General features: G+C 19.4%; 1 protein-coding gene across 1 annotated transcript; it reads left to right on the top strand.

The window, feature by feature from the left end:
* Positions 1-2,297: 2,297 nt before the first annotated feature.
* LOC133667315 (uncharacterized) lies at positions 2,298-12,970 on the top strand. Its single transcript, XM_062085137.1, has 5 exons — positions 2,298-2,607; positions 9,058-9,294; positions 9,367-9,433; positions 12,745-12,833; positions 12,902-12,970. The coding sequence occupies exons 1-5, from the start codon at positions 2,572-2,574 to the stop codon at positions 12,968-12,970; spliced, it is 498 nt and encodes a 165-aa protein (XP_061941121.1). The 5' UTR covers positions 2,298-2,571.
* Positions 12,971-24,300: the final 11,330 nt, after the last annotated feature.

Genomic DNA, 24,300 nt, shown 5'->3' with positions numbered 1-24,300 from the left:
TAATTTAAGAAAAATAATTAATTGAATGCAAGTAACAAAGAAGTTAATTAATTAAAAATCGTTATTATGTAGAATATCATATTTCTATTCTTAATCTTTCATCAAATGAATTATTACTTATTATTTTTTTAGTAGGAAAAGAAAACGAATAGGAGATTGAAAAGATCAAATATTCTTTTATTTGCCACAAAAAAAATATCTTTAAAAATTTTGTTTTTGAACATTTACAATATATATTTAAATCAAATATAATTAATATTATAACTAATCCAGATTTAGATTCTATTCATACATGATAAAATTAATATAATCTAAAATAAGCTATGAGAAATAAAAAGTTCATTATAGAAATGTGGAATAAAAAATCTTTATCCCATTTTTGCTATGATAACATTCTGTTCGATTAAAAAATTTAATAAATTGTTATAATTATGATATAATTATGATTTCATAATTCAAAAATTCATATAATTTTTGTAATTTTTATGTAATATTTATTTCTACAAGTTTTATATTATATATAAATACTGCAAATATAAATACTTTATATAAATATTGCAAAAATATAAAATTATTTTTAATTATTTTTAATTATAGTTTCATATTGAAAGTAAGAAATAAATAAATCAAAATTAAAGATATCAAAACAAAAAATAAAATAAATTTAATAGTAATACTACAAAAATTCAATCACGTCATACATAATCGATAACTTTTAAAATGCAAAAATGAAATTTTAAAATGCAATCGATAAAGTAAGTAAATATCTGGATAAAGTATAATGAAAAATATTATTTAATAAGATCATATACAATAATTAGATTATATAAATTGTATACGAACAAAAAAAAGTATCTAATAATACCATAAATAATATAATGATGTAACATCATAGAATAGTTATATTAAGTATAAAAATATATAAAGTATTTAAAGATATCTTCAAATTTAGATGTGAAATAAAAAGAAAAGAAAAAGACATAAATTAGACGCAAAATATAAAAAAAAATATTATTAATTATTAATTGATTATACATGATTATAATTTTTCTTATGAAATAATATGAAATTCTTATATAAAATTTCTTGCTGAAAAAAATTTCTATAAAAAATAATAAAAATTTTTATCAAGATAAAGCTATTAAAAGCCATAAATAAAAATCATAATGTTACAAAAATATTAAAGTAAAACATTATGATAATTCCAAGAATCTCATTGTATAAGAAAAATGGCTATATCCAAAATCATTAAAATAAAGAAAATTAAAAATGAAAGCGAATATGACAAATAATTTATGCCTAAAATATCATTTAAATATTAAAATATCAAAACATACGGAAAACACGATTTTTCATAAACAAAAAAAGAAAAGATTCAAAAATCTTATTATTACAATGGATAACATTTTTATGATTTTCTGAGAAGTATTTTACGTATTAATTCTTATTAATCAAATAATATAGAATATCCATAATTAATTTCTTGAAAAATTAATCTGAAAGAAAATTAAATTGAAGTAAACATTTTTTTAAAAAAAGAAATTATATTCTTTAATTTGTATCTTTGTTGATAAATAAATAAAATGACATATGCGATATTTGATTAATCTTAAAGAAAAATTATGTTGAAAACATACAATTTCAGATAATACGACGATTATTTGTAATTGCAATAGTCATGAAATGCAAAGGAAATTATAACAACAGACAAATAAATAAACCTACTCATTTTAAAATTTACAATACTATATAACAATTTAAAAAAACCTTAAAAAAAGAAATTGATTATTTATAAAAGAAATACGAATTTTTTAAAATTAATTAAATATAATTTTTTTATTAATAAATATAGTTATTTACATGAACAAAATTAAGAAGAATATGAAAGGTAAGTAAATATTAATATGAATTCTCATGTAAGAAAATAATTTTTTCATATATAATAACAAAATAATAGAGAAATATTATTTTTGTAAAAGAAATTCATCTCACTGAATTCTAAATTGTTTACATTGATTCATTTTTTCTTGTTTATATGTTATTTTATAAAGATATTTGAGACATTTATAAAAATCAACTAATAAAAAATTTTTGTAAATTATTTTGTTATTATTCTTTTATTACATTTATTATATTAATATTTAAATAAATCTATATACTATATAATTATTTTTATGAAATTATAGTTTATTTAGTATAATTATATAAATTATATAATTTTATAATAATCTCTGAGAATCATTATTTTATAAATTTGTTTATCAGAATTCTAATATGTGTTCTGTGCTTTTAGACACAATTGAAGCGTTTAAGACAAAAATTTTAGCATGGACACCAGAAACGCAATATGCTTCGCTAATACATATCATTATTATTAATGAAATATTTGCTCTACGTATATTTGAATCAAAAAAACAATTACGGTATGGTTGGAGTATAATATACGCTGGCACATGCATTATTTTATATATTATATTTTTAAATACAATAATAAATATAAATTACAAAATATGGTTTGCATACAACGAAATCAGTTATAAACTAGCTTCATACATTAACATTACATGCGTTATGATTTTTATAATTCTTGGAATGTTGAATACAGAAGTAAGTATTTTTTAAATTAAAATACATAATGACAAACAATAAGATAATTAAATGAAATAGAAATGTTGAAGAAAATTTTTAATTGGTATATATAATAGTGTTCATTTTAACATCTTGATTTTTATCAATTTTCATATTTCTATTAATTTTTACAAATAAAATTTCAAAATAATTATCATAAATATTGAATAAGATTAAATGATAAATTAAATCTGATTTTTTGTTAGACTCATATATGCATTTCCTCTCTTTTTAAGATTTGTAAAAGTCACATAAAGTATATTAAGATAAATTCAGGCTTTCAGCATTTGAACTGCAAACATTATTCTTATTATTATTGTGATTAATTTTAATTATAGATTATCATGTTAACGTATTTAAATCAACTGCAATAATATAATATTTAAATTTATACATAACAAGAAATTTCTAAAACATGCTATATTTTACAAGAATATCTAATATTTTAACATTTTTAACATTATTAATATATTATATTAAGAATTATAAAAAATTACAAACGATACGTCTATATCTAATGTTCAATTCTGTATTTTGATTCTAAAATTAAAAAGTGACTTATAATTAAAATTAAATATAACAAATATTAACATTAGATATTATATTTTCTTTATTTTTCTAGTATTCATATATTTCTTACAATTTTTTTCCTTTTTCATTGTAGCGTTCGAGAAAAATTATTGCAAAATGTGAACAAATAGACAATACTTTACAATCATTTGGAATTGAGAAAAATTACCGAAAAACTTTTTTTTGCGTTACACAAACATTAATTATATCTAGCGTAATAATGATAAGCATTATTTCGCTAGATTATTATTCTAGTATTTCCATTCAACACCAAGACGATATAAATATTTTTATATTTATATCAATAATAACTATGAGTTTAGGTATTCTTACTTTTATTATATTAATAAGGTAAATTATATAAAAAAAGAAATATATTTTATTAAACAAATCAATATTTAATAAATTTATAACAAAATATTGATTTTCATAAATAACTTCACTAATATTTTTCATTAAAAATAATGTAAATTTATTTATATTTTTTCTTTTATAAGAAAGAGATTTGTAAATAAAAATGCAAGTAGAAATGTTTTTGATCTTGAAAATCAAAATTAAATTTTTTATTCCATTATATTTTCGCAAGAGTAAAAAGTTTCAAAGAAATCATTATAATTTGTCTTTTGAAAAAAGAATTAAATTTTTTTTAGTTGCAAATTTAAAAAAAATTTATTATAAAAATATCCTAGAATTATCACATTTTTCTTTTTTTTTTATTATTTAAATAATCGATCTGACATTTCTAAAAGTATCTTTCCACAATGAAGTATATTGAAATTTTGTTGATATTTTAAACGATATGTATTTATTCAACCGAGGAGTTTAATCAATCAATGATTGATACAATGAAGATGAGATAAAGTTTCAGCTTCATGCATGTGTAGTTTAAATAGAAAGAGAAAGAAAAAGAAAAAAAAAGGAAACTGTTATAAGAAATTTTCTCGAAAAGAAAAGTCTATAATATATAATAATGAGAATAATTCAGCGTGTAAATAGTACAATATATATATATATATATATATATATATATATATATATATATATATATATATATATATTGTACTATTTATTGTATTATTTATATATATATATATATATATATATATATATATATATATATATATAATAGTAAAAAAGTAAAAAAATCTATAAAAAGATTTTATTAAAGATATTTCGCTTATGATAAATTTATGAAAATTGAATGTGTCTCATTTTTTTTGGATATATTTTCATTACGAGAAAAAAGATACTATCATAAGCAACATCATATAGAATATTTAAATTTTTTGTTGGTTTATATAACCAAACAATTGATGTTTTGATTGATTGTTTGATGTTTTATAAAAAAGAAATATGCTAGATTTGTATGTCATATGCTATATACTTTTTTTGAAATTAAGACAATTAAGACCGAAGAATATAAACAAATTTTAAATAAAATGAATTCATAATGGAAATATAATATATTTTTTTCAAGAGAATAATTGAGTTATGATTCATAATTCCTTTGAAACTTTTTTACTTTTGAATAGAATACGATGCAATAAAAAAATTTGCTTAATTTTTAATATCAAAATCATGTTTATATTCATTTTTATTTTTAGATTTTGATATAGAATCATGATTGATTCAGAATCATATAGAATAGAATCATATAATATTCTTTATATTTACTTTTTATATGGTGTATAAAATTATAATTATATTACAAATAATAAATTCATCTATATTTTTACAACTTTTACAAGAATGAAATAAAGATTGAAATTTTTTTATGTATTTTATGTAATGTAATAGAAAAAGAAAAGATATATAAAAACAAAATTCTTCTAATTTTCTATTAAATATAATGTCTTTTAATGATATTTTTAAAACGATAAAATCAATATATAATTTTAATATCCTTATATTTAATCATTTTATATTTAATCAATTATATTTAATATTTAATCAATTTTCTTTCATTTTTGATATAATCAAGCAATTACAAACATTAAGTTATTTAAATTTTTTTGAATCATTTTTTTGCAAGTGAATTCTGTATATTTTTTTAATTTTCAAATGATTAATTTAGCTTCTTTGTTAATTTATAGTTCTTTTTTTTTGTATTAAATTTTTTTGCCAAAATACAATATTTTTAATGATGTCAAAATTAAAGTTTAATAATGATTATAACAACTTCTGAGAAATTAATTCCAAAAACTTTTTTGGTAAATATCGGTAGAATTACTATTCTCAAAAAATAGTTTTCTCAATCTCTATCAATATACTATAGAATATAAATGATATTAAATATTTGTATAATAATTGTTAATTTGATTTAATATGAAATGTAACTCCAGTCTTATAAAGTCTGTAAAAAATATATAAAAATAAATTGTCTTAGAAAATTAAATATTAAAAATTTTTATAATAAAACATTTTTTTTAAATCATGTTAATAATAATTGCAGCTAGATCTATTTAAATTTAATTTTTTTTTATTATCTGTATTTTATTATCTTATAAACTGTAAAATCTTTATCTTTATGCTTTTTTTTCAATATATTTTTTTATTGATTTTAATTTCACTTTGATATGATTTTTATAATATTAGCTTTATATAATATAATATTAGCTTTTTATAATATTAATATTAAAAAAGATATATGATATTTAAATTTTCTAAAATATTTTTTTTTTAAAATTGATATTATATTTCACATTAAATAAATTCAACAAATGTGCAGTTATATATTGTTATTCATAATGTTGATAAAAAAATAAAAGTATTAATTATATATTATATTATATATATTATTATACATTAATTATATATTATATATATTTTAGAATAAATATTTAACAGGATAATATTCTTATCGATTTAACATTTTTAATAAAAAGTAATTTAAAAAAAGAAGCAAAATCGATCACGAGGCTAAACTAAATTTTAATTTTAACAATAATCGATGATATAATATTCTATTCTTGCAGAAGAAATTTTCATGAGTAATATTTAAATTTCAGTTCAATCACATCCAAGAAATAATGCTCGAAAATAATATTTTATATGAGTAAACTCGTATTTCTTCGAAACTAAATCGATAATGTAAATGTATTTCTTGATTTATTATTAATCAATTTATGATTTTCTATCAAGTAATAGTAATTTTATTATTATTTTATTATATATTTCTTTATTTTTTTTTTACTATGAAAAGTGTTAGAAAAAAATTAGAAAAAAAATGTGTACACTGGTATAATGATAAGTAAATAATTTTTTTTTTCAGTATTAATATTATTATATTATATATTATTCATTAAAAAAATAAAATAAAATTTCAACATAATAAATATTTTTATATTTAAATGAAGTGCTCAACGGTAACTTTATATAGTATGATTTATAACCGCCATTATATAATGATGGTAATTACAAAAAAAAATTTGGATAGAAAATCTCTAAACCAAGATTGTAATAAAGTTTTATTACATTAAATTTATAAAATCTATTAATGGATTAATAAATATATTAATTATAATCGAACCAAGAATAGATAATTTAGACTGAATAAATTATTCAATTATAAGTGTTTGGGATCATTTGATAATAAAAAATTATTACATAAAATTTAAATTTACAAAATTAAAAATTGACTAAATTTTAAACATAAGAATTTAAAATAACACATTGAATTCACATTATTATCTATAGAATAACATTATTCTGTAGATAATGTAAAAAATATATTTTTAAGAGAATATTTTTTTTTATAAGATTTATAAGAAAAAATTTTGTTTCTTCATTTTATTTCTTTATTTTTCTTTTATATCACATTCTAAAGGTACACAAGGTTTTTTTAATTCTTTAAAGATTTTTATTTTTTTGAAAATTGTTTTGTTTTTGTGAAAATTATAAAAATATGGATGAATTTATAATATCACAGTATTATATTTATTTCAATCATTATTGTTTCCAATAATCCAAAATCATATTATTTCAATTTTTTTAAGTATTTTACAGGACAAATTACATAAGATAAACAAAATTATAAAAGAGATATATCAGCTATCAAATACAAAAGATATTAATATAAGATATAACATGCAATCATTTATTTTATGTAAATTTGTAATTATAATGGATTACAATAATAAAAAATATTTTGTTCAACATTTTCTTCAAATCACAAGGTAATTTCATAATAATGTATAGAATTTTGTATATTTGTTAGAATATTTAGTAAAGGAGTAAACGGGATAGCCTCAGATGGTGAATAGATAGATTTTTTAAATTTTATTTTTATACAGTATTTTTAATATAATTTTTATAATTTTATAATTTTCGATTCTATGTGCTTAACAATTACAAATTAAGAACAACATATATCAAACAAATTAGATATTAAAATCAATTTTCTTTTTATTGAAAGTGATATTACCATGATATTATCAATATAAAATTTCAATATTTAATTACATTTCAATAATGTTTATTATATAAAATATTATAATCATTAATATTGAATATAGATAAGAGACAATATAAATATAGAAATAAATATAAATATTAATAAATATAAATATAATAAATATAATATAATAATAAAAATATAAATATAGAAATAAATATATAATAATATAATATAATTATAAATATAATAAATATAAATATAATTAAATATAGAAAAGAGACAATAAATAAAAGAAAAATATATAAAAAATATGAAAAGAAATATAAATAAAAATATATTAAATATTTTATTGATTTTAATATTAACAATACAATATTTTTTAAAATTTTCATTAAACTAATTTTAATTTATATTAATTACAGCAAAATAGAATGAAATCAATCAGATATTTCTGAATTTTCAAAAATCTTAAATATCACATAATTAAATATATTTAAAAATTTAATAAATTTATCAAATTAAAAATAACATTAAATAGATTTGTTTTTTAAATTTAATAATACATTTATTAAAAATATTGAAGTATTTTATAATTGATACATATATTAATTCATATATTAATTTATATATCAATAAAAGTTAAAATTTATCAATCATTTTTTATATTTCTGAACAACTTTCTACAATAATTCCATAAAAAATTTTTTTGAATCAACGAAGATTCAACGAACAATGCAATGAATGCAATTAAATTATTATCATCTTTGCTAAAAAATTTTATTTCTAAAAAATTGTTTATATTTCAATATAATTGAAATTATATTTTAATTATATTTCAATAAAAAATACAAAAAATCGAAATTTCAATATTTTGCAGGATAAACTTTTCATAAAATGAATTGCTACTAAATATAAATTGTGTCATAGAAAAAATAAAATATTAAAAATTTTTTTAATCAAAACAAATATCGTCATCACATGCAATACATTTTTTTATCAAAAAATCTTTAAAAGATATTATGACTACCAAAAATTCAAAAATTGGATATATAAATAAAAATATACAAATATTGATACATCAAGCTTATTGTGATGTATTTTAAATATATGTGAACATATAAAAAATGATTGAAAAGTATATATAGTGTTACGAACTATTTTCTTGTGATAACATATAAACATGTAAACATATTTTTTCAATTTTAGTTTATTGATCTTTTTTTCTAAAAGTAAAAATTAAAAAATTCATATGTTTATTTTCAAAAAGAAGAATTTCATTAAAATTTATAAACTATTTATTTATTTTTTGCTTATTTAAATATCTGGGGCTATTTCTTTTCTCTTATTAATGGTAATAAATTACTAAGTTGATGAAAATGATACTCATGTTATTTTATTTCCAATTAAATTATTTCATTTCATACACACACATATGTATATATTAAAGGTATATTCATTTCGAGGTTCTGAAACTTTCACGCGAACTTAACCAAGCATATACATATCAAATTGTATTAGATTTAATAATGCAATTTTCATCACTATTGAGTGTGCTTTATAATGGATATTTTTATTTAATATCCTTAAAATTATCAGAAGTGTTGTCAAATAAAGGACTTATAGGATTCTTCGTATGGATTTTTTTATTTTTTATAAAAATTGTTTTATTAAATAATCATTGTACTAAATTCTATCGTGAGGTAAGATTATATCTTTTTATATCATAAATAAAGAATTAATTTATAGATGCATTTAATTTTAGAATTTTATAGATAGAATTAACAACACATTTACTTCAAGAACTGGATATTTGCTACTTGGATAATTCCATTAAAAATGAGGTAAGATCCATATTAATATATATAAATATATAAAAAATTTGAATTAAAATTTACTTTTGATTTACTGATTTAATTGTTAAAGATTATCTTTCTTTTTACTAATTTTCACGATCTTGAAATATTTCAAAAATTATTTTAAGTATTTTTTTTATATAGTGAGATGTATTTTTATGTATATTATATATCAGTGAGATAATTTATACATTATCATTTTAATTTTTGAATTACTTTAGGAAAATTTTTGTTTCTGTTTACAATGTTATAATTAAATTCTGCTTAAAGAGATACGGAAAATTTATCATTGTATCGATATTGATGGGAGACTCTGTATTTTTGGATCGATGGAAATCTGTCAAAAAAAATAATCGCAAAATTGATTTTGAGAATGATTTTTAAAATCAAATTATTTTTTTATAAATCTTAAAGTATACATCTTAAAGTATTCGTCATAACGAATAATAATCTTAAAGAAACTATAGATTTCAAATATATTGATCTCTTAGGAAAAAATGTTAATATTTTATGTTCATTTAAATTTATTTGTACAATATTCATATATATATATATATATATATATATATATGTTATGCAAATTATATATATATATATATATATATATATATAATTATTCATAAATACTTTTTTATGAAATGAAATTATAGAATAAATAAAATTATAGAATTTCACTTATATATGTAATAAAATATGCTTTAGCATATTGTCTTTTTTTAACTGTTTATAGAAACATAATACAGTTGCTGAATAAAAAAATGTATAACTAAGTGAACTAATATTATTTTTAATATTTATTCATGAACTATTTTTGCATTTCGTAATTTCTTTGAACAGAAAAATATAAAATAATTTTTGAAGAATTAAAATTGCAATGAAAAATGTTATAAAAATAGATATAATTATGATGCTAATATCGCTATCATTTTAAATTCCGTCATTGTAATTTCAATCATTTCATTCGTTTAAATTTGGCTGCATTACAATATAATCCGACTATTAAATATATCGAATCAAAATTTTGAGAGATAAAGTTAGGATTCTATAAATAAAGTTTTACGAGTTTTATTTTTTAATTTTCGAGATAATAATAAAAATTTATTATTATTATATTGCAAAATATATATGCGTTATTTAGTATTGTTTATAAATACATTGAATATTATCTATGTATAATATGTTTATAATTATATGTGTTTATGATTATATGTGATCTTTTTTTTTATTAGAATGCAATTTTTTTTATTAGTATTATATTATATTATCTCTTATTTACAATTTATAATTTATTATAGTGGTATCTAAAATATCTAATTATGTGATGTATCATATTTTTTATATTGTATCATTTCAATCATTGTGATTTTAATAATTTGAAATTGTTGTAATTGTTTTATATCTTATTTCCACATTCTGCATATTTGAATAATTCGTAAAATATATAAATTTGTTATAAATATTAATAAATAATAAATAATGATACTAAGAAATAATTGTATTAATATTAGTTCACTTATTATATATATATTTTAAGAAATGTTAATGTGTTCTATAAAATGTTTTTATAGAAATAATAAATAAATGGTATTATATTAATGCAATTATACATGTATAGCCAAAATTCAATGTAATAATAAAAAATAACAATTTTTTGTAATTATGTTGAAAATTATTAATTTGTATAATTTGTATAATTTGTAACAGCCCAAATTATAATTATATAATATTTCATATAAATTTTTATCCAAGCTATTATATTACTCCAATCGATTTTGATATAATAGTTTTTTAAAAGATTATTTTTTATTAAAGATAAAATTTCTTTAATTATATTTTATATTATATTTTTAGGATCGGTAATCATTGTTATTTAATTTGCAATTCATAACATAGCTATGTTTGCCCAAAGCCTTCTTTATAATATTTACAATTTTTTATATACGTATATTTTTTCTAAAGTGTATTATTGTAAGAAATAATTAAATTGTTTATGAATTCTGCATTCATAACCTATAGAAAAATGAAACTTGATTAAATCTTCATTTAATTTTTATTTTTTGTTGTATATGATTTTCAAAAAAAAAAATAAAATAACGAAAATAATCATACTGCATTAATGAGTTATTAAAAATTGTGGCCAATTACGAAATGCATGTATTGGTATTTTATTTATTTATTCATTGATCGTGATATAATTCGATTTAATTTTTTATTGATAAAAAAAAATTTGTTAATTTTTTGTTTTTTGGATGTTTCAATATTTTTTGGATAGGCTGGATTCATTTTGCAATTTTCTTATAAAATTTAAGAAATATATTAATGAAATACTGATACGGCTTTCTATGTGCACTTTTGATTAAATAACAATAATATATTAATATTAGAATAATATAACAGTTTAGAATAATAACAGTATAATAATAATACAAGAATAACAAAAACAAAAGAAGCAACTTTATTTTGAAATAAATATAAAAAATAATTAATATAAATTAAAATAAAAATAATTAATATAAATTAATGCAAAAGTAATTAAATAAATTGTAATAAAAAAGATTTAATTAGTTAGAAATATAGAATCTTGTAAATTCTGTATATTTCATCAATTAAGCAACTTGAATATTAAATAATTTATGGATATGATTTACTTATGGATTTCAATATAAATTATATAACGATTCATTTATAAATTTAAATGCTATAAAATATCGAATTCTAAAATTTGCTCTTTCTTCATGGTAAATTTTTTATAAATTATATATAACTTATAAACTAATATATTATATAACTAATAAATTATAACTAAATTATAACTAATATTATAACTAATAAATTATATATAACTCATTGTATATTACATTAAATTAAAATTACAAACACTGATATATCTAAAAGAATTATAATTATTATAATATATATATATTATATATATTATAATATAATAATTATTATAATATATATAATTATTGTTTTGTTGAAAACTTTGAAAAAGTGATACTACGATATGCTGTGCACATAATTTTTAATTCTATCATTCATTGTTTCATTCTATCCAAAATTCAAAATGCATATATCTTATTAATAATAAGTTAAACATATATAGTATAAGAATTCGAATGTTTTTCTTATTTTTTTTGTTTAAAATATTAGAAGATGTTTTAAATATGAATACATAAATGTGATATATAAATTTTTTCAAATTTTTCTTTTTTCATACTAAAAAGCATATCGAATATAATTCCTACTTATAATTTGCAGTTACAAAATGTTTAGAATGAAAATTATAATAACAATTTCAAATACAACAATTTTTATTACAACTTCTACTTCATCCTTTCAAATTTACTGCTGGTGGTTACATTCTTAGCAACAAATTATCAACAGAAGTAAGTTAAATAATTGTACAATAATAATTGACATTTAAGAATTTAATTCTTAATGAATTCTTCTTCAGTTTTTTGGTACTTTGATAACTTATTTGGTTGTATTTATACAAATAAGTATATCGACAAATATGAAATAAAATCCTTAGGCAAAATTCTTAAGGATTAATGATTTATTACTACTAAAATCATGATTTATGATTATCTATTATATCTTATAGCATATTATTGTAAGTTATAAACAAGAAAGTAATAAAGACATTATGAAAAAAAAATCAATTTGATATTTACTTTTATATATTTATTATATGATTCTCTCAAAGAAGATTTTTTTTTAAATTTTAGCAAGCAAAATTGATAAATTGATGAATACAAAAATATTTATTGAGACTTATTAAATTAATAGCAATTTTTGTTTTCATTAAATTTTTTCGTCTTTATTTCTATTATATTTTGTCTTGCTTCATCTAATGAAAATTTTTAATTGTAATTTAATTATTTTATAAATAATTGACATTTATGTGGACTAAAATTGAAATTGTTTTAAATAAATATTTTGTTATAAGCGATAATATTTATGTAATTAATTGATGAAAATGATAATTAAATTTATGATTCTATAATTTATGATATATTATTACAAATTATGATAAAAGAAAAAGATTATATTTTTAAGAATATTGAGATTGTAACATCATTAATAATAGCAAAAAATTGTGTCATATCATATAACTCAAATTAGTCAATTTTATAATTGCAAATATATTTGCAAATTATAGACTATTTATGCAAATTATATAATACACTTGATATAAATATTTTGTAAATACAATAATAATATAATAAATCACTTTATAGAGATATTATTATATAGCAAATCTAATTAACTATAGGCTCGCAAATATGTTTCATGTCTCTCTTCGTTTGTTTAAAAGAATCATAAAAAAATAATTCTTCGTATAAAGTTTAAAAAATTTTACCTTAAAATATTACACGAATTTTATCATACAAAGTAATATGATAGTTGTATAATATTTCTTATAGTTATATAACATTTCTTCAATAATCATTTCGTTATATTTTGTATGTTTTGTTTCACTAAATAATTAATGGTTCGTAATTGTTGTTTAATTTAGTCACTTTATCTATAATTTTGTTACTTTATGTATTCTATTAAGTTCATATAAATATATATTAATAGTTTTAATAATATAGCAAAATAAATATTAATCATTATTTTTAAACTTGTAATTTGTTTTTTGCTGGTAATGCATCTTAATATTTAATTGTATTTGTATTTAAAATCAAGTTTCAGTAATTAATATAAATACTTTAAATTTTTATTAGATATAGTTTAGGAATAAAATACATTCCAAATGAATTGAAATTTTGAAGAATATTTGCAAGGAGAAAATTTTAATTATGAATTAATTTCTAAGCTATTAATTAAAAACTTTTAATACAATAGTATTATATATTTATTAAATATATATTTATATATTCTATATATACTATATATTTATATGTATATATGCTTTGACAATATTAATGCAAACTTTCCTATTATTACTGTAAACATATAAACATATAAACATATAAACATTATAAACAGATAGTATTAAAATTATATATAATTATATGAATTAATCAAAAATCCTTTATGAATCATGACAAGTTTAAAATATTTTAAATCCAATATCGAGTTTGTATTCAAATCTGTAGTACGTAAATATATATATATATATATATATATATATTTACGTTCTACAGATTATATTTAAATCACAATAATTAAATATTGTAATGAATATCAGTATTACTTTTGTTGCAATTATATCTATAAAAAATTTTCGTAATTCATAAGAAAGAAAATTTTTAATTGGTTCATATTTATACATTTTAGCTGCATATTATGATTATAAAAATAATAAATAGTTGCATAGTATTGATTCCTATATTGCCAAAAATATACAGAAATAAAAAGAATTCAATATATTATATCAAAATTTTTTTATTAAGCTTAAATATAAATAATTGTAAGCAAAATAGATCATATATAAAAAATTGTAACTATCAAAATTATAGTTATAAAGATGTTATAAAGATTTTATAATAAAAAAACAACTATAATAAAATTATTTCTCGCATTAAGAAACAAAACAATTACATAAAATTTAAATTTTCTACTTTGCTATTTTAGACTATTTTAGACTAAAGAATAGTGTCTTACAAGACAGCATTGAATGATGAGCTATATCCAAGCAATTTAAAAATTCAGAAAAATGCATTTTTTCTATTAAAAATTATGATCTAAAATTAAGAAAGAAAAAAAACTTAATAATATTAGTTAAAAAAATATTGAATATATTCATCAGGCTAATAAAATCACACAAAGAAAAAATACAATAATAACACAAAGTAAAATCAATTTAAAAAAATATTTGAAAGAAAATATAAATTTCAAAGTATTCCTAAAAACTCATCAACAAACAGCGATAATAAAATTTATAATTTAGGAAGTAAGACGAGTAGCCATCTAAAGAAGACAAGTTTAAAAATATTCTATCTAGAATATATTCCACAGAAAATTCATCTAAAAAAACTAAATTAACGTAAATTAAAAAATATTTGACAAAAACCAAAAACACAATTGAACAAAATATTAAAATGCAACTACCAAAGAAATGAAGCAATTAATTCAAAATTATTGATAATGAAGAATTTTTATTTATATTTCTAATTTTTCATGTATAAAATAGTTATTATGAAATAATTATTATGGAAAGCGATTAGAAAATTGAAAAGACTAGTTATTTCTTTATTTAAAAGATTCCAATTAACAAACATATTTTTGAAAAAAAATTATAATAATAAAAATATATTATATTCATCACATATATCTATAAAATACATTTAAATATTTTTAATCAATTTATTCAAATATTATTCAAATATTATTTATTAATTATATATTAGTTATATTATAATATTATAATATTATAAATATTCTAAGTTTAATTTTATCTACTAAAACATAATGCTGAAACTAACTGAATTCAAAATATTAGATAAAATAAATTAAAAGAAATGAAATAAAACATTATAGAAATTAAAAAAAAAATTTTTTTTGACATCGATTTGATCAAAAATAAAATTCTTTTATTTCATTATAAAATTTAATAAATTGTCATAGTTATGATAGATATTTAAAAATTCATAATTTTATTGAACTTATATAATACTCACAATTTTTACATTATATAAAGATTATAAAAATACAAGAATACTTGTAATTATTTTTAATCGATTTAGTTTTATATTAAAAATGTAAAAAGAAATAACCAAAAATGATAAAATCAATCAGATTTATATAATAAGTTCAAAGATGATATTATAAGACAAAATTAATCATAGTAAATAAATAAATGATAACTTCTAAAATGCAAGAAAAAAATTTCAAAATCAATGAAATAATTGGATAAAATGAAAAAAATGAAATAAATAACTGAATAATAAATATATGTATGACATATATATAAATACTTTACAATAAGTCTCTAAATTTAAATGTGAAATATATAAAAAAAAATACAGAAAATGATGAAATCATTCTCAATTCAAATCATTCACAATTACCTTTATAAAATAAAATTCTCACATACAATTTTTATAAAAAAGAAACTTTTATAAATAATAAGAAATATTTTATCAACAAAAAACAATTAAATAATAAATAAATGTATAATAAATATATATAAGATATAATATTAAAAATATTTATTAGTTAAAGTAAAATGTTATAATTATCAATATTTCATGATATAGAAAAAATGATTATATTCAAAAATCTTGGAATACAGAAAATTAGAAATGAAATTTTCAACGTATTACAAATCATAATTTAAAACGGCATTCAAACTTTGAAATATACAGAAAATAAAAATCTTTATAAATTGAAAAAGAAAAAACCATAAAATTTCTAACTATTAATAGAAAGCACTAACTAACTCTTATAATACAAAACGCTGATTAACTACATAATTTAATAATTACATAACTATTGAATAACTTTGAAAAAAAAATAGATTGAAGTTAATTTTCTTTCAAAAAAATTGCATTTTTTGTTTTAATTTGTATCTATATTAATAAGTAAATAAAATGACATGCAATTTTCCATTAATCTTGAAAAAGAATTATGTTGAAAATATATAATTATAAATAATTCTAGAGAATATGAAGATTATCTTTAATCATATTAATTATAAATAAGATATGAAGGAGGTTATGACGATTGACAAACAGATAAACTTACTCATTTTATAATTTGCAATAGTATTGACAATTCAGTAAAAACATAAAAAAAAAACTTATAATTAATAAAAAAAGTGAGAATTTTTATCATAATAAATAAATATAACTTTTTATTATAAAAAAGAATTTTTATTGGAATAAATAAAAATATTATTTAAATTATAAACTAAAAAATTAAAATTAATAAAAAAACTAAAATTATAAACTAAGAAAAATATGAAAGGTAAGTCGATCAGTATATGTACATGAATTCTTTCTTATGTATATAAACTATAAAGAAATAATTTTTTCGATAATAACGGTAGGCAAATATTATTTTTATTAAAAAGAGTTATTTTAGTGATAATTTTACACATTGATTTATTTTTTTTATTTCCATATTAATTTATAGAGATTTGATGTTATAATTCATAATTTAGGAAAAAATTTTACTATATGATTTTAGAAAATAGAACATTGAATATTTTTAAAATTGTATTTGAGTTTTTTATAAAAATCTGTTCTAAAAATTTTATACAATTAATTATATAATTATTTTATAGATTATATTATATAATATACTTGTATTTATATATTGTATAATTATTTATATAATATAATTTTAGAAAAGTCTCTGAGAATTATTATTTTATTAATTTATTTATCAGAATTCGAATATGTATGTTGTATGTATGAATATGTATATTGCTTTTAGACACAATTGAGGCGTTTAAGAAAAAAATTTTAGCATGGACACCAGAAACTCAATATGCTTCGCTAATACCTATCATTATTATTAATGAGATATTTGGTTTACGTATATTTGAATTAAAAGGACGATTACAATATGGCTGGAGTATAACATATGCTAGTATATGCATCATTTTATATACTGTATTTCTAAATACAATAATAATCACAAATTATAAAAATTGGCTTGCATATCAAGAAATCAGTTATAAACTCACATCATATATTAATATTATATGCGTTATGATGTTTATAGTTCTTGGAGTCATGAACACAGAAGTAAGTATTTAAAACTAAATATATAATAATTAAAATAATATGATAATAAAATAATAAACAAAATAAAATAAATTAAAAATACTGGAAAAAAATTTTTGTTTTTAGTTGGCATACACAAAATTTGTTTAATTAATATTTGTTACTGTTCGTTATGCAATCCCGATTTTCGTCAACTTTCATATTCATTGTTATTTCTATTAATTACTAGAAATAAAATTTGCTAATATATTGCAGAATATATTTATTATATAATTATTTTATTTACATTAACATATTACTTTAAAATTAAAAGAACATAAAATTTTCATCGAAAATTGCTGATATTTAAACTATTATAATTCGTAAAAAAAATCATATTACAATTCACCTGAATTTATTTTTAAAACTAAAGTTTTCATCATCAGAATTTTAAAATTATTTAATCTTTCCAATGATCCCGTTTGATTTTGAAAAATTTAAAATTTTTTTCGGGATTTCTTTTTTAATAATCTTTTTTAATAATTCTTTTTTTAAATAATTTTATTAATGAAAATCTTCTTTTTATAACAATCTTTAAAGAATTGATATACGATTTCTTAATAAGTATTTAATAATAATAAATATTTAATATAGATATAGAATATATAAATATATAGATATAGAATATAGAATACATCAAATAATTATAAGATTTATATGATACAGAGAATATTTTTCTTGTACGGAAATTCTTCAGTATTATTATAGGCTCGTTAGTTATTAAATATAAAACTAGGGATATAGGATGATGTTGTTAGAGCACAATATCTCTTAAAATTTGAAATGCATATTAATATATTCGTTAGGAATGGTATATTATATTATTCGGTTATATTCTCTAGTTAGAAGATATATTATATGTACCATATTATTAAAAAGAAAACGCAAGGAAACATTAGTTTTGATACATAGATTTAAATATATTGAAGAATAACATGATATTATTATGTTCTGAAGATGTCGATATAAGAATGCAATAATTATTTAGAAAAGAAGTTGATTTTGATGATTTTCGAATATATTATAAAAATCAACATTTTAAACAATACTTTTATTTCAAACAATTTTAAACAATTAACATTTTAACATTTTAACATTTTAAACAATTAAAAATCCATATAATTACTCCTTGCTCTTAGTTTCCTAATTTCATTTTTTTTGTATATAATTATTTTTAAAACAAATATTAAAATTAATGTACAAAAATTTCGGAAACTTATTTATTATGTTTTAACATTTTAAATTAACTTTAGATAAAACGAAACGCAAATGAAATAAAATCCTATATTCTTCATTATAGCAATTTTATCCTTTGTTTTAGAATTCAATTAACATTCTTATTATGTCAATTTTTGTACTTTTGTTTTGACTTTTACCAAAAATTGATTTATGTTATGTTAAGAAAAAAAGACTTGTGAAACGGTTAGATATCTTGGATTTTATTTTCAATAGTTTAGGAGTATTGAAAAAATATATTTCTTAATTTAAACAAAGATATAGTAGCAATGACTACTACTCACAAGTCATACTTGCCTTGTTATATCTAGTGCCTTGCAACAAACCACCATAGAAGCAAGCACAAGGGTCTTGATTCCTACTCGTTGTGACGCAATCCCCCGGATGCCTATCCTTCGAAACCGCCCTTCTTCATCACTATTGATTTCTCTAATTTCTTAGTTTGTAATTTTTATAGAAAATAATGATTAGAAGAAAAACCAAAGCCTGTGAATTTCCTAGAGTAGATCAGTTAGAATAAAATAGAATTTAAATCAGATAAAATTTAGCAACGATACAGTTTACAACAAATCTTACGACAATAGATGGTCGAAATAATATTAGTTCAGGTACTATATTTATGCAATATTCAAAGTTATTTAATTTTAGATTTTAATATTTAAGCCTTCGAGCTGAATACAGTCAAAGAGAGAATATTCAAAAGTGAGCTCAGTTCAGTATTCAGTAAACAGTGATAAGCAATAGTCAATAATTTTTTTCATTAAGAGTTTTTTATCACTTCGGTATCAGAAACCCAGTGCAATTCTAATTGTAATTAATTTTTCGTCGATCTATTCTTCCATCTAATTCCGGTAAACATACTCTTGTTCTTATATTAGTAGAGATTCAATTAAAAGCATTAGTCAACGAGTATGGTTCGATTAAAACTCTACAGATTTAAGAATTATAAGATTTAAGAATCCAAACAATAACATGGTATTCAAAAAAACAAATGTGAAATGTAAATATAAAATATGATTTTTTTATATAAGAGATATATGCGCAGAAGAACAGAACAAATTATCGCAAGCATCAAATAAAAATCATCATACGCAGCTTATCGCGACGAGTTTGAAAATGAGTTTTTCAATATAATAGCTGTGGTAAAAGATTTTATAAAAGATGCATACATACATACACGCCAAGAAAAAGTCAGAATTCATTAGAATCGATTGTGTCTCGCGCTACTGTGTTCCAGCAGCAATATTCGGTAATTTTTAATTTTTTTTTTTCGGTATTCTCAAATAAAATTGCCAATTTTTAACGAAACTGCTAATGATTCTATTATTATTAACTTCAGAGATATGTTTGTTTCATTGGTTCAGAATAATGAATTTCTATCGAAATTGTAAAGATTTCTTTTTCGGGCGTCGTTAAGGTATTCCATTGTTTGCACATCCAATCCTTGAGTTTATCTGAAACAATTAAAGACTGGTTTGGGAGAAATTACAAACGCCATATAAGAAAACCGCAAATCTTTCTATTTATCATGTAGGCATACTTTTAAATCTGCTATTGATCAAAAGTAAATTTTCCATTGTATTAAGAGAATTCATTGATGATGCAAAAAATCTTCTTGCGTTAAAAAAATTAAGTAAATCTGTACAAATGGAATACTATGTTAATTCTTTCAAGAAAATTAGATGTGTTAACATTAAGTAAATGGTGAGAGCAAGTATTAATTTTGGTGTTCAATTTAGATTTAAAGATTTTTTTTATAGATTTCTAAAAAATTTCACAAATTTTTAGAACTTTGGAGAGTTTCGCGATGGATAACCAACATCATAAGCGATGTTTAATAAATGAATAGCGATAACGTTCATCGAATAGCGAAGATCGAATTTTTTTAGGGCGTTGACCAAAACGAACGATGGCGCATGTACTTAATATTTTCTTCGTACTTAATATTTCTTTCTGTATCCAGTTCGGGTAATGCAGCAATCTTTGCCATGATGCAAAAATTTAAGGAGTTAAGTTTAAATGAAAAAAATCATACAATAAAAGAAATTCTGATTTAATTATTTACAATTTGTTTACATCACATGAATACATGCATGCATCATGCATTGCCATAAAATATATGTTATTGATCTTGAATCAGAAATGAATAGTTTGGTAAAAGATATCCCATCATCAGTCTCATCCTGCATTACAAATATTGCAGTTTATTTCTTATCGAATGAATATGTCGTATTGTTAATCGCATTTATGTGAAGAATAACTAAAGAAACAGATAGAAATGTCAAGTTTTATTAAACTGAAATTCTTAATATAATTTCATTATTCAAGAATATCATATTAATGTAATTATGTAACAAATTGAAAATAAAGTGTAGGCGAATGAAATGGAATATTTCGGGTATCGGAAATTCAGTTAATTCCGTTATCAGAGGAAACGTTTATTAACATTTCGCCTGGATATAATAAATTAATGCCAGCATCTCGTGTCGGACTATAGATAAAATCACCATAAATTTGCTGAACCTTTCATTAGCACTTTTCATTAGCAAAAGAAAAATTGCTATAATTAAAATTAAAAAAATACATAAAAAAATACATTGGTCATTATATTAGCCGATTTTCAATTCAAATGTAAAAAAATAAATATGTTCATTGAAACAGGCATTTTGAATATTGTTGTATAGATAATATCTCGCTTACTATAATAAAAAATTCAATTCGATTGGGTGCTCGGCGGTGTAACCAAAAGAATCCGATACACATTAGATGTCATAGAAATAGTGATTTGGACAAACAAATTTTGTCAAATTTTAAAAGATAGAAAAGATATCTACGAAATTCAAATAAAAAAAAATATTGTGAAAGTCATTTCTCAGAAAACATATAATAAATAACATGATGGACGTTATATATTCATTTCAAAATGATTAACTAGATGATTCATGCGAACCGGAGGAAAAGTAATTATACTCGCTTGAGAGAAAATTAGGCAATACGATGACTCAATAAACATCAAGATTTCATGGCAAAGTATGAAAAATTGACACATGACTCGATTAACTGCCCCTCTAGATAAAGAAGATTATTTATATTATCATGTCGCGCCGCATTGTCTCCAAGATTAGCAGCATGACTATGAAAGTTTATGTTGTATTTAATGGATTGGAGACAATTTATTCTTTATTTTTCTTTCTTCAACAAGTATATATTAGCAGATATAGAAAAAAATGTATCGCAAAGTATTAATTAGAATTGAGAATCGCAATTCCAATGTATTTTGTGTAGATCGGATCGGAGTGAAGACACATGAATTAGATATGATCACTTATATTATCGCGTTTGCATCATTTCTAACTACATGCATATTGCAAGAAATAGGAATCTTGTGCTTGCCGGTAGAAGCAGATAAATGAGAAACACAATTATTCTGTGCTAAATCCAAAATAACTCCATTCAAATCAATTTCTCTTCCAAGATTAGAGCTTTGTGGTGTTATTAATTCTTATTTACGCAATTAATGTCAAAGATTAAAGTCGCAATTATTTTAGACATTGTTCGCGTATATTATTGGTTAGATTCGTGCTAATTAAGATTCGATTCACTCAGCAGATAGAAAATCTTCATGGCTAAGCTTGTGGAAAGCATATGCTATTATCGGGCATGGCGTCACATAACTTCATGCGATAATCCCGCCGATCTTATATCTGGCGGTGCGAATTCTCTATTTTTACAAACTAGCTCCCTGTGGTCACTTGGTTAGAAGCAAGTGCTAATGAGTGCATATTTCAACAAATAAATCGACAATATTAAACATTATTAGATTTAGTAGAAATTCGCGCATAAAAACGAAGAATAAGATTGAAGAAATCAGAGAGAATTTAATAATTTGATTATTGTCGAATTGACGTAAATTTATAAAACATTAAAACATCTTATTCAAAAGAAAAGCTTTTATATGGATTCATAGCCCGCAGAGGATTATGTAGTACAATATTTTCAGATAACAGAATGAATTTTATAGATACGCAAAATAAGCTCCATGAATGATGAATTAGATATGCTTTTAAAGAAGAAGAACACAATATAAGGATATCAGATGCATTAGAAAAATACAGTATAGAATAACGTCTGAATCCTTCGCATGCATATATATTTTGAGAAAAGATTGCGGTAAAATTTATCAAAATCTTTTGCATCGTATCGTGAACAGAGATTAAAGAGCATTATACACTTTGCTAATATAAATACAGTTCTGTCTTGCTTTCATTCCTTTATTTCCAATCTCAACGATCTGAATTCTTTGACTTCAGCGATGTATTGATTGCAATATCAGAGAACAATGCGAGAGGTCAAAGTGATTTGACTTGGCCGATTAGCTAATTCAACAAATGTTCAAGAATATTTACAGCAGAATATTATATAAAGAATATTTACAGAATAGTTACACCAGAGAAATAAGTGGTACAAGTCAGTAGACATTCTGCAATAAATTGAGAATAATACAAGAAGAAAATCTTCCCTCTCTACAATAATGCAAGAATGATTTATGAAGAAATATATAATATTCCACATGTGGCTATTTTAAAAATTGCCAGCGGGTAGCTGCCAGCGGCAAAGTTGTGCATCGTGTTCATACACGAAGATAGCGGATTATTATTGGATCTAGATAACGACCAGGAAGAAGCAAATCAACATACTTTGACTTATTTGGATAAATATTATAGAAATATTATAGAAATATTTTATATTCGAATTGATGTTAATGTTAGTAATACTAATATATTTCAGTATTGAACTCGTCAGCGATTTCATAATGGGCATATTAAAAACAAAACCAAGATCTATGAAGCAGTCAGACAGCCTGGATTTTATTTTTAACTGCTCAAGTATCTTCAAT

The sequence above is a fragment of the Apis cerana genome, linkage group LG14 (assembly GCF_029169275.1).
Source record: "Apis cerana isolate GH-2021 linkage group LG14, AcerK_1.0, whole genome shotgun sequence".
NCBI classification, from domain to species: Eukaryota; Metazoa; Arthropoda; class Insecta; order Hymenoptera; family Apidae; genus Apis; species Apis cerana.
Note: the sequence above shows the minus strand (reverse complement) of the source record. Positions and strands in the feature narration are given on the sequence as shown.